The sequence below is a fragment of the Eubalaena glacialis genome, chromosome 14 (genome assembly GCF_028564815.1).
Source record: "Eubalaena glacialis isolate mEubGla1 chromosome 14, mEubGla1.1.hap2.+ XY, whole genome shotgun sequence".
In the NCBI taxonomy this organism is placed as follows: Eukaryota; Metazoa; Chordata; class Mammalia; order Artiodactyla; family Balaenidae; genus Eubalaena; species Eubalaena glacialis.
The window spans coordinates 65,103,091-65,113,975 of NC_083729.1; the positions used below are offsets into that span (position 1 = coordinate 65,103,091).

General features: G+C 52.5%; 2 protein-coding genes across 5 annotated transcripts; both read right to left on the bottom strand.

The window, feature by feature from the left end:
• Window positions 1–430: 430 nt before the first annotated feature.
• On the bottom strand, window positions 431–7,236 carry DQX1 (DEAQ-box RNA dependent ATPase 1). The gene is made up of 12 exons (XM_061211074.1): window positions 7,143–7,236; window positions 6,520–6,775; window positions 6,062–6,255; window positions 5,270–5,654; window positions 4,683–4,916; window positions 4,492–4,591; window positions 4,228–4,386; window positions 3,959–4,150; window positions 1,956–2,075; window positions 1,590–1,780; window positions 1,064–1,254; window positions 431–843 (listed from the first exon to the last, which is right to left on the bottom strand). The coding sequence occupies exons 2-12, from the start codon at window positions 6,754–6,756 to the stop codon at window positions 687–689; spliced, it is 2,160 nt and encodes a 719-aa protein (XP_061067057.1). The 5' UTR covers window positions 6,757–6,775; window positions 7,143–7,236; the 3' UTR covers window positions 431–686.
• A 439-nt stretch (window positions 7,237–7,675) lies between these two features.
• AUP1 (AUP1 lipid droplet regulating VLDL assembly factor) lies at window positions 7,676–10,769 on the bottom strand. 4 transcript variants are annotated; one of them, XM_061168575.1, is made up of 12 exons: window positions 10,553–10,706; window positions 10,335–10,472; window positions 10,105–10,255; window positions 9,720–9,904; window positions 9,388–9,460; window positions 9,223–9,296; window positions 8,928–8,994; window positions 8,730–8,832; window positions 8,477–8,596; window positions 8,245–8,360; window positions 7,939–8,057; window positions 7,676–7,853 (listed from the first exon to the last, which is right to left on the bottom strand). In XM_061168575.1, exons 1-12 carry the CDS (start codon window positions 10,600–10,602, stop codon window positions 7,817–7,819), a joined length of 1,233 nt encoding a protein of 410 aa, XP_061024558.1. In that variant the 5' UTR covers window positions 10,603–10,706; the 3' UTR covers window positions 7,676–7,816. The 4 variants fall into 4 exon arrangements, with proteins under 4 accessions (XP_061024558.1, XP_061024555.1, XP_061024557.1 ...); XM_061168572.1 differs by having other exon boundaries at window positions 10,105–10,472; window positions 10,553–10,763; XM_061168574.1 differs by lacking the exon at window positions 7,676–7,853 and having other exon boundaries at window positions 8,032–8,119; window positions 10,553–10,687.
• Window positions 10,770–10,885: the final 116 nt, after the last annotated feature.

Below are 10,885 nucleotides of genomic sequence, written 5' to 3' on the forward strand. Positions count from 1 at the left end.
GGAAGCTTGTTGATGGAAAGCTAAGAGTTTGGGTATGGCTGCAGTAGCCTTGAGGTTTAAGAAGAAGCAGGATTTAAGTTGTATGAGAACAAAAGGGAAGACGTTGTCTGATTCTTATAGCACCCCCTTTCTTTCTCCCCTGGAGGCAAGAGCAGTGTGATAGAGGGAGGTAAGCTTTAGGCAGGGTTAGAGGCCAACTGTAGTCAAACTACTCATGTTCCATGTTAGTGACAGCTAGGTTAGTCATAGTACAAGTCTTGACCAGAGGTGGGAACCAGGCAAGAGGATATCACTGTTGGAGTTGACTCTGATTCTTTCGTACTAACTCATCTCTAACTCATGGATATTGCAAATGCTGCCGCAGAACCAAACTCAAATTTGACACCATATAAAAAGAACTTTTATAGACCAAAAGGGAACACAAGGATGGGTTTGGTATAAGTTGGGGATATGAAAGGCATGTTAGTTCGTCTCCAATAAATAGAAGAAAGCTAAGGAAAGGGTCCTACTCTGTTTAGACTGTGGCTTACCCAATTTGCTCCACTCCCAGCCCACCATTTCTTGGGACTCAGGTTCCAGTATTTGACCCTTAACTTTGGGCTTCTAAATCTGGCTGGCTGCCTAGGTGCTAGCCTGAGGGAAGATCAAATGTGATGAGATGAGCCCAGCTTCACTCCGCAGGCAGGTCACTGCAGGACACAGGCATCTCCAAGCTCTTGGGTGGAGGGAGATTCACTCCCTGTTGAAGAATCTGCCATTTCTTCCCTCAGCTGGTTCAGGAAGTCTCTGCTCTCACTAGGGGGCAAGTTACTCAGGAAGTATGGAGGGGCCAATTCCACCAGCCTGACAGAGACAGTCATAATTAGATGATTTCTGTATCCTCTTTTATAATGCATGTTGTTAAACTTCTTACTACCCTTTCCACAAACCCTGTCTCCTCAAATCATATGTTACCACAAACCACTAAGACCCCCTCCTCTTCTTAGGGTCTCTAAATCCCTAGCTTTAATTTTGGCCCCAGGAAGAGGAATGGGCAGTGTAAGAGGGTTGTCAGGGAACTCACATCTGTGGTTGAATCTCAGAAACAATGGAAAGGCAGTTGTCTTTGGAAATGAAGAAATTGTGGTAAAGCACCCAGGGCGGGGGTCTGGCAGGAGCCCTGCGGCTTCGGTAGCAGCAGTATGGGGAGAGCTGGGCCACATGCTTATGGGTTAGGAGCAGGTAATTTCCAGTTCCATCTGTGTCTCGGGCCACCTCGTTGAAAGACAAAGATATTGAAGGAATAAGTGAGAGTGAAGTGTCAGTCAGTAGAAGAAGAAAAGGGGGTTGAGAAAGAATTATTAGCAAGGGTGGTGAGAGTATTAAAAGTAAAGCATACCTCTAGGTGTTATAGCCCTACCATACTACCATACTGTATGGCATCTCCATAGCCCCTTGTATCCAAAACCTCAAAGGAAAAGTTTCTCCTGGTTCTAAAGAATCCTTTGTAGGGCCACCTGGACCCCAATTTCAGAGGTGACATACACCAATCTTTGCTTCCTCTACTTTCTGCTCCTTTTATGACCCTCACCCCAACTCTTTCCCCTAACCTTAAGGAAGTATCCTGACACCAGTGCTTTCTGAAGGTCTCTGCGATTCTGCTCAGAGCCAAAGGCTGGTTGAGACAAGGGAAGTTCAATCCGTTGCATGAGTTCTAGGAGTTCTCCCCGAAGTTTATGGGCTTGGCACAATGCTGCCCAATTTAGACCCCGAGCCTGGCACCAAGCCTTGTCTGCTCCACCTAGGAATAGAAAGGGACCAGCTATAGCTAAAGCCCTTGAGACCCCCAAAAGAACCCAACCCTTGGCCAAAGGGCTTCCTTTTCCTGGGAATAGAGATCTGTCAGCTGGTTGCACACCACTTCCTCTCTTTGGAAAATCTGGATTCTGTAAGAGGATGCAGATTGGACCACTCACTCTGTATAAAGGCTTCATACACCTGGATCAGAGAGCTGTGATCACCATCCACGTGTTCTAGTGCCCGACGCAGGGCAGCTTCTTCTGCACAGAGTGGAGGACGAGTAAACCCAGGGGCAGCTGGAGGCAGAAGAGAGGAAGTTCATTTTGGGGAATGAGAAAGGACAGCAGTGCACTGAAGAGGTAGAAGTGTCACTTTGGGAACTTTATTCAAAAGACTTCTAGAGGCTATGCAGTTTATTAGACATTGACGATAAATAAATGAAAAACAGTCTCTGCCCTCAAGAAGCTTGGGAGAGATCAACAAGTAAGCGAACTTGATAAGCCCAATAGGTGTGCAGGCCAGTATTTGAAGTTTGAGTAGGAATTAGTTCAGTGGAGAAGGGGCAGAGGGAGTATTCTAGACCATGGGAATAGCATGTTTGGAGAACTGCAAGCACCTAGTATATGAGTGGAGGGAATGGCATGTGTGGCAGCGTGGCAGGAGATTAAGCCGGAGAGGTAGGTATGGGCTAGGTTAAGAGAGGCTGGATGTGCTGTGCAAATGAGTTTACATTCTGTTTGGAAGGTAGAGAATAGCTGATGAAGAAGAGTTTTTAAGAGTCCACGTGTTCGGAAGAAGCTCACATGATTAGTTAGGAGGCTACTAAAGGAATCCAGCTGAGTAGTGATGAAGTAACACTGGCACTGACTGTGAGTATGGAGACGAACAGGTAAATTTTTTAAAAATTAGGAAAAGTGAAAAATAAAAATGAAAAAACCTGGAGAAAGGTTAGTCTAGAATGATGATAGTGGAGCTGCAGAGATGATTGTATGATTTTGCGGTGGTGGTGGTGGTGGTGAGGGGGTAGTTTAAAAAAGCGCTCAGGCTTGGGCTTCCCTGGTGGTGCAGTGGTTAAGAATCCGCCTGCCAATGCAGGGGACATGGGTTCAAGCCCTGGTCCGGGAAGATCCCACATGCCGCGGAGCAGCTAAGCCCGTGCGCCACAGCTACTAAGCCTGCGCTCTAGAGCCCGCGTGCCACAACTACTGAGCCCGTGCACCACAACTACTGAAGCCCGCGTGCCTAGAGCCCATGCTCCGCAACGAGAGAAGCCACCGCAATGAGAAGCCCGCACACCGCAATGAAGCCCGCGCACAGCAACGAAGACCTGACACAGCCAATAAATAAATAAGTAAAACACATTTTAGTTTTTAAAAAAAGTACTCAGGCTCAACAAAAACAACGACAACAAAAGTGCTTGAGTTCAGTTCTGGGTTGAAGTATTATGGACAATTCTGATAGAAACGTCCATCAGGAGTTAGATATATAAATCCAAGATTCAGAAGAATGATATTGTGGCATTTCAGACCATGGGTGTGAATGAACTTGCTCAGAGAGTTCAGGGAATGGGAAGACAAAAGGGGCAAGGACAGAACCCTGAGGTCCAACTTAACAGTGGAGGAGCAGAGGATGAAGCAGAGGAGGAAGAGCTCAAGTAAGAGACTAGGGAGTGGCCAGAGGGGTAGGGTGAAAACCACAAGGAGCGGGTCACAGAGGCTTAGGGAGGGGGCAATTTTAAGGTGGGAATGGTTGGTGTTCTCAAGTGTCAAAAGAAAGTCATGAACAGGGGCTCAAAAGTGTTCATTGGATTAGGTCTCTAGGAGGCCACTGGTGAGCTGAAGGCTGTGTCAGTGTTGTGGTGGGCCTGAAGTTGGAATGCAGTGGGCGAGGAATACCCTAGACTGAACAGGATAGAGATTATTCTGTATAGCCGAAGGGGAGTGTAGGGCTGAGGAAGAGGGGTGCAGTTTTAGTAATAACAGGTAGGAGAGATTTAAGCATGTTGAGGGGCAAGAACCAACAAAGAGATCGGAGAGGGATAAGTGATGAAGCCTAGTTCCTTAGGCACTGTGAGCGCTGGGGGCTAGAGCAAAGGGGAATGGGCTAGCTTTAGGAGCACCGGAACACCAAAGGGAAGGCTGAAGTGGCCATAAGAGCCAGAGAGAGAAGCGATTTATACCAGTGAGCATGGCGGCCAGGGTGAGCATCTCATCCACACAGTCAAACTCGCACGAGGCCAGCAGGGCTTTGGCCAGATCAGGGGCCAGGGGAAATTCTGATAGGATGACTCCCAGGTCTGACAGGTCCCCATTATCATCCAGGGCTGCCAGATAGTCTAAATCTTCCAGGGCCTGCATCAGTGCTTCTGGAGCTGGAGAGGGAACAAGGCTTACAGGGCAGGGGGTCTCAGAGCCTGGACAACAGGACTTGGGCAGGAGGGGTGCTCACCAGGCCGGTCCAGGAAGTGACACTCTCCTGGCTCTACAATCTGTCTCCTCTTTAGTAGTAATATCAGGGGGCTCAGATTCTCCTCACACACCCTGGGTTTGGGCAGCGGGGGAGCCTCTAGTTCTAGGAAGGACTTAGGATACAGGCAGAGGCAGGATCCTGAGGGGAGAAAGACCTGGGAAAGAAGACCACTGTAGATTTCTCAGGGCTCATGGGTTGGTGACTCTTTTCGTGTTTGATCTCATTGAGGGCAAAGGCTCTTACCTGGTAGGATCCCTGTTGCCCGCAGTCGTCTTGCCTCTGCCTGACACTTGCTGATTGGTCTCAACACTTGGGATTCTGCTCGGATCTGAGGATTGTAAACCTGTCACCGCCCCCCAACCAAGGCCAAGACAGATGAGAGAGGGCTATTTCTATCTTTAGCCCCCGCGTCCCCTCACCTCTCTTTCACTTACACTTCGAAGCTCCAGTCCTGAGTCAATGACATGTCGGATGGAAGGGAGGGAGAAGGAGAAGTCGGCCAGCCAGTGAGTGACCACAACCTTTCGGGCACCCGATTCTATGTCCTCATACACAGCCTGAACAGCTTGTCCACAGCCTGGGTGAAGGGGCAGCACCCGTGGTGGAGGCCCTTGGTCCTCCAAGGACCCCCCATCCCTGGACAAGGACTCACAGCACAGGGAAATTTCCTGAGGAAAGGGGCGGGGTATTAGGGTAGTTCTCACCTTTGTGGGTCACAGACCCCTTTGAAAAACTGATGAAACACTATGGTCCTTCACTCTGAAAAAATGCACATACTCATATAAAGTTGGGGTGTTATAATTTCAGGAGCTCACTGAACCACAAATCCCTGCATTGTATGGAATCAAAAAGAGGGTGGTAGACCTTTTTACCCTGAAACCCCAGAGTTTTTCCTCAGGACTCCAATGGAGAGTAAGTACTAGAACTCCAATGTTCCTAACAAGCATTGCTCACATTCCCCCTGGGACAGGAAGGGACAGACATGAGACATGAGTACCTCCTTTTGCATCCCATTTTTTACCTCCTCACTGGGCAGGTACACTAGCACATCTCCTGGAGCCTCCTTCCGACACAATTCAAGCACAGCTTGGCAGGCAGCTTCCACTCTATCAGTAGGGACAGTGTCCCTGTAGACGGGAGTGGGACACCTGCCAGTCTCTCCAAGTACATGTACAATAGGAGGATTGCCCCAGAAGGCCTGGAGCTTAGGTTCGAGGGCTGGGTCAGTAACTACAACCACTCTGGGGTTCCCTGGAAGGTTTCCCAGCCTGGCATCTCGCAGGAGCCCCTGGAGCAAATCTGAGGCCACTGACCGCTCCTGAGCCTCATCCAGCACCAGCACACCCCACGCTCCAGTGCCCCGGGTCGAGGCCACCTCCTGCAGAAGCAGCCTGTCCCAGCAGAACCTGTTGACATTGGCAGTGGGCAGAGGAGTCAGTGTAGACACTGACCAGCCCCAGAAGTCCAGAGGAGCTTCTCCCCAGGGGGCCTAGATTCTGATAGTAAAGATCAGAAAAAGACCCTGTGACTGACTTCCTGAGCCCATGGACCTTTACCTGTGACCCACAACCCCACTGGTGACACTGTTCACAAGCTGTACTCCAGTTAGGAAAGTGAGACTTTCATGATGAGGGTGAGGTTGAATGTCTGAGGTCCCTGGCTGGGGTTAAAGGGCTGAATTCAGCAGTTGCATCATGCATGATTTAAAGGGTGAGCTAGGCTGAGGGAGGGAATGGTGAGATATCAGAAGACTGGGCTTGTTTCTACTGGATGAGGGGAAGGAGATCTGGGTCAGGCCTGCAGGGGGCCACACCTGAGCAGGGTGTCAGGCCCAGTGCAGTCCTCTTGGGGGATGCTGTATCCAACCTCATGACCCAGGGTCAGGTCCATTTCATCAGCAACTTGCAGGGCCAAGCTCAGGGCTGCCAGAGGGTAGGGCTGAGTCACAGTTACCCGGCCCTTCTGGAAACCCCTGGCCAGCACAAACTCTGCACACCACTGTGGGATCTGGGGTAAGGGTAGGGAAGGACAACCAGTCAGCGAGATATAGAACTCCAGTCAAAAGTGCTGGGGGAGCTGTGGCCAGTTTAATCTCTCCTTATTTGGGGAGTCCCCTGGTCCTTCACCAGCTACCCTGGGGCCAGCCTGTCTCCTTTTACCCACCTCCCTTATTACTCCACACAGCTCCGCCCTGCCCCCCTGCCCCCCTTGTCCCAGGAAGAGCCAGTTCCCTAGCCCCTCCGTTTGTCCACTCCCAGAATCTTCCCCAACCTGGGTGCTCTTGCCAGAGCCAGGCTCTCCAGACACCAGCACCACTCCACTGGGGCTACTCTCCAACTGCTCCAAGAAGATAAAGCGAGCAGCCCAGATAGGCAAGGATCGGCGCTGCTCAAGCAGCTCGTAGTAGCGGGAAGAGAAGGGGAGCCCGTCAAAGGGGTTCACAGCCAGTTCAGACTCCCCAGGGTTTGGGCCAGTCTCTTCTTCCAGCCCGAGAACCTGAGAGGCCATGGCGGCTGTCTATCAGGACCTACAGAAGGCAGGGCAGACATCAAGGCCTCGTATTTGGTGACTGACACCATCTGCCCACCTCAGCCCTGATCCCTAACCTGTACCCTCAAGTGATAATGCACCGGGGTCCATCCTTCCCAGTATTTCTTGCCTGCCAGGAAACAGTGGAGAGTTGAGTCTCCAAGTAAGGGACTATCAAAAGTGGACTATTACCCTGTAGTCAGATAGTAAAAATCCTTTGACTAACACAGGGGTCCTCAGGGGCAGCAGGAATTCTATGAGACATGGTAATCTATGGGAAGGTCCCCAAGGGAAAAGAATGAAGAATCAGAGGAGGAGCGGGGTAGGAATCAGGGAGCAGGGCCACAAGGATCCTGGATTCAAACCTGCTTGCAGCTCTGAGACGTGTCAGGATGGCAGCCAGTTCCAGACCCACACAGCAAGTCACCAATAACCCTGACCTGCTGTGAAGTACAAAGGTAAATTCCGGCTCCACCCTGGGGTGTGCCTCAACAGTCCTAAAGACTGTTTTGGGGTGGGGCCATGAGCTCCACCTTATTTAATCTGGTCAGCGGCCTATGGAAAATAGGCTCAAGCCACCACACTGAGCATGTGTGAACTCTGCAGACTTTGTGTACTGTGCTCATTAGTGAAAGGCATCCTGGGACTTGCAGTTTTGCAGCTTTTTCCTCACATACCTGGGCTGAACACCCAAGCTAGGGTCCAGTTGCTTCTGGGCCTTCAGCTCAGTTACGTTTCCTTAATATCACGCATCTCTTGACATGAGGAGGTGATTGCAGACAGTTCCATTCTGACCACCCCCACAAACCCACAAGGAGGCCCTCATCCCTGATCCCTACAACCAAGGGAAAAGGAACTTGCTATGGGGCTTTTGAGACCCAGAGAGGCAACAGAGACCTTGAGTGAAAACCCTGAATTTAATGTGATACTGGGGGGAGCCCCATCCCTCCCTTTTTACCACCCACCCATCCGGCCTGTTGTGAGTTGGGTGAGGGCTGCCCCCAGTCTCCGTCCTGCGGCTCTGGGTGCCATCCTGTACTCAGTCAGCCTCCTGGGCCTGCCTCTCTGTGAATCTCCTGTGGGACATAAGGAGAAGACATTGTATGGGTTTTGCCGTATACAATCTGCCCCTTCCTACCCGCTGTTCTCTAAGCCCCTCACCTTCTTGCGTATTCATACAGCGCCTGCTTGCGCTCCTGTAGACTCTCCTGCCGGGCCCAGGAAGACTTAGCAAATGTTAGGGCTGTGGGCTGAGGGGTCGCCGGGCCAGAGCTGGGGAACTGAGGTGATCACAATGTCAGAGGGCTTGCGAAGTCATCATCATTAAACACGCATCGAATGCCTACTTTGCAAGAGAGGCACTGTGCTAGGGTCTCAGGATCAAAAAAACAGACGTCAGGGACAGGGGATATGCAGACTGTCCCATCCCACCCCAAGTCTTGGACCTGCTCATTTCCTGGGTCTCACCTTGGGGGTGGAGGCTGTGGGAAGGGCCTGGGTCCTCTCAGTGATGTCTTCAGGCATGAAAGTTACAGCTCCCTCAAGCAGATTAGTGATAGTCAAGTCTACACAGCCAGTCCTGGCTGGGCAGAAGGGAAGAGAGGACAGGAGAGTCTGTTTCCCTGTTCACCTTCTCCCTTCACCACCCACTTTCCCTCTCTATGTCTGTCTCCTTACGTGAGTCTACCCTTTCTCATACCCAGGTCTCTCTGGATGACACCCAGTGGCACATGGGGTAAAACCTCCTTCACTCTCTGAGCCAGAGTTGCCAACTGCACATCAGAAGAAGGGCCAGGGGAGGGAGGGAAAGAAGACTGGGCTGCAAAAAAGAAATCCAAAATAAGGTGAGTGGAGAACTAGGAGGAGGGAGAGACTGACTAGTACAGGCATAAGGAACAAATCACAACAGGCTGAAAAAAAGCTAAAAAGCTTTGTGTCCAGAGACCACACACCTGACTGGGGGCGCAATCTGGGGTGTCTCTGTCGCTTCATGTGCTCTGCTTTGTCTGCTGGAGTGAGTTGTGTCCCTGTCTGGCCCAACTCTTTGGCCACCAGCTAGGGAGAATTGGAAGATTGGAAGTTTCTTAAGCCTTCCTCTCCTTCCCCATACGGAAAGAACCCACCTCCACCCTGCCTGTGTCCCCTACCACCTGTTGTACACGGAGGGAGAACTCCTCACTCCCCTCCCCCAGCTGTCGATGAACAGGACGAAGCCACCTGCAAAAAACAACCCAGGACCATGTTGGGGGCACCCACTCTCCACTCTGATACCTCTTTTCTTGGAACAGTGGTGGTGAGGATAGGGGAGATAGTAAATACTTTATATTGCCTCTGTGGTAGGACCTTGATATTAAAAGATCTGCAAATGGACAGGGCAGAGGCAGCTACTTCCTTGACCTTGAGACGAGTTTCTCCCAGCCACCAAAAAGCGAGGACAGTTAATACCTTACTTGATACACCGTGAAAGGGACGAAAAGTGACCACAGCAGTTCTGAGACCCAGGAGGCATCTGACACCGTCTGAGGGGAGGGCATGAGTGAGGTCTAAGCCAGGGCCAGGAGTGGGAAACTTCCCCTCCAAACCCAGAGCTTCCCTGTTGAACACACTCACCACAGAAACTAGGGGTCTCTGGACTCGCAGGGTAAGAGGCTGTACCACATCCTGGATAGAAAATGGCCAGGAACTAGAAGAGGGAAGAGATAGTAGGATGGGATTCCAGCCAACCCAGTCAGCAGCTCATACCCGACTTAAAAACGGGTAACTGTCAAACTGTACAAGTAGAAATATGGGGAATAAAGGGATTCAGGGGAAAGAACTAAAAGTGGACAGAAAGTAAATGAACTAGGAAGGGAGGGGGTAGGGCTGAAAAAGGCTGTGAAAACCCAAGGGCTCCACGGCCTGACCACCTACACAGTTGGAGACAGATACCTGTGCTCACCCACCTGAAGCGCAGGAGCCCCTCCCGGCCATTGGTGGCCTCTTCCTCGGGGAATAGCAGCAGAGGGGTGGGGGGAAGCCTCGTTGAAGCACAGAATCTCTTGAGTGACTCCACCAACTCCCCCCGCCCATCCATCTCCATGAAGCCCCGAGACCAGCACACAAAGCTGGGGGGACTATTGAGTAGAGGCTGGGAATGGGAAGGAGAGAAAGCAAGAAGAGAAGAATGTTGGGAAATGAGAAAAACTGACAAATGGGTAGAAAAGCGGGGTCAGAGGTAAGGGTCAGTATCTTGTGGTTCCCAAAGGAAACCCGGACACGGAGAGGGGAGCCTTGAGCTGGGCCCCAGGGAACCGCCCCGTGGCACTCCCGGCTTCGTCCCTAACTCACGGTGCTACAGCTGGTGAGCAGGTTGACTATGTTGTGGTCGAAAGGTGTGACGTGGTTGGAAATGAGGACCCTGACGCGGTGATCTCGGAGTCCGGAGTCCTCCTGCCGGGCCACGAGCCCCAGCACTGCACACATGGTCCGCACCACGAACCTGGGAACGCAGGCAGTGGTGACTGCGCGGCCTCCGGCCAGGCCCAGCCCCGACCCTCCCCGAGCGCCCGGGTCGGAACCTGCGAAGGACGCTGTCTGGTAGCGCGCAGCTGACCAGGAAGACGTGGATCCCAAGAAAGACGCGCAGGACGAGGAGGCAGAACCCGACTGGAGCGTAGAGCAGCAGCGCGAGAAGCAGGAAGCCGTCACCCGGGAGCCTGGGGGCGAGAGGCGGGGTGATCGGGTGCCGAAGGCCAAGTGGACGCGGGAGCCGGTCTCTTCCCACCGGGGCTCTTACCGGTGCGAATCAAAGAGCCGCTCCGGCCCCGGCGACGGGGGAGGCTCCATTGCCGCCGCTTTAGGGGTGCCGGGCCGCCGCCGCCGCCATCTTCGCACCCCGCCGCAGGGGCTCTTGGGAAGGCGGAGTCTTCGGGCATCCGCCCAGGGTGCCGGGACCCGAAATCCTGAGGCGCCCCGGAAGGGCTAGCGAGCCCAGCATGCCTCGCGGGCCCTTGGGCCACCTCATAACTCGCGTCCCACTGGGACCACAATTCCCGGCATTCGCGGGGCGGGGGCGGAGTCGGCCTCCCGGAATCCTTGGTTCCGGCGTGCACTTCTGGAGACTTCAGGT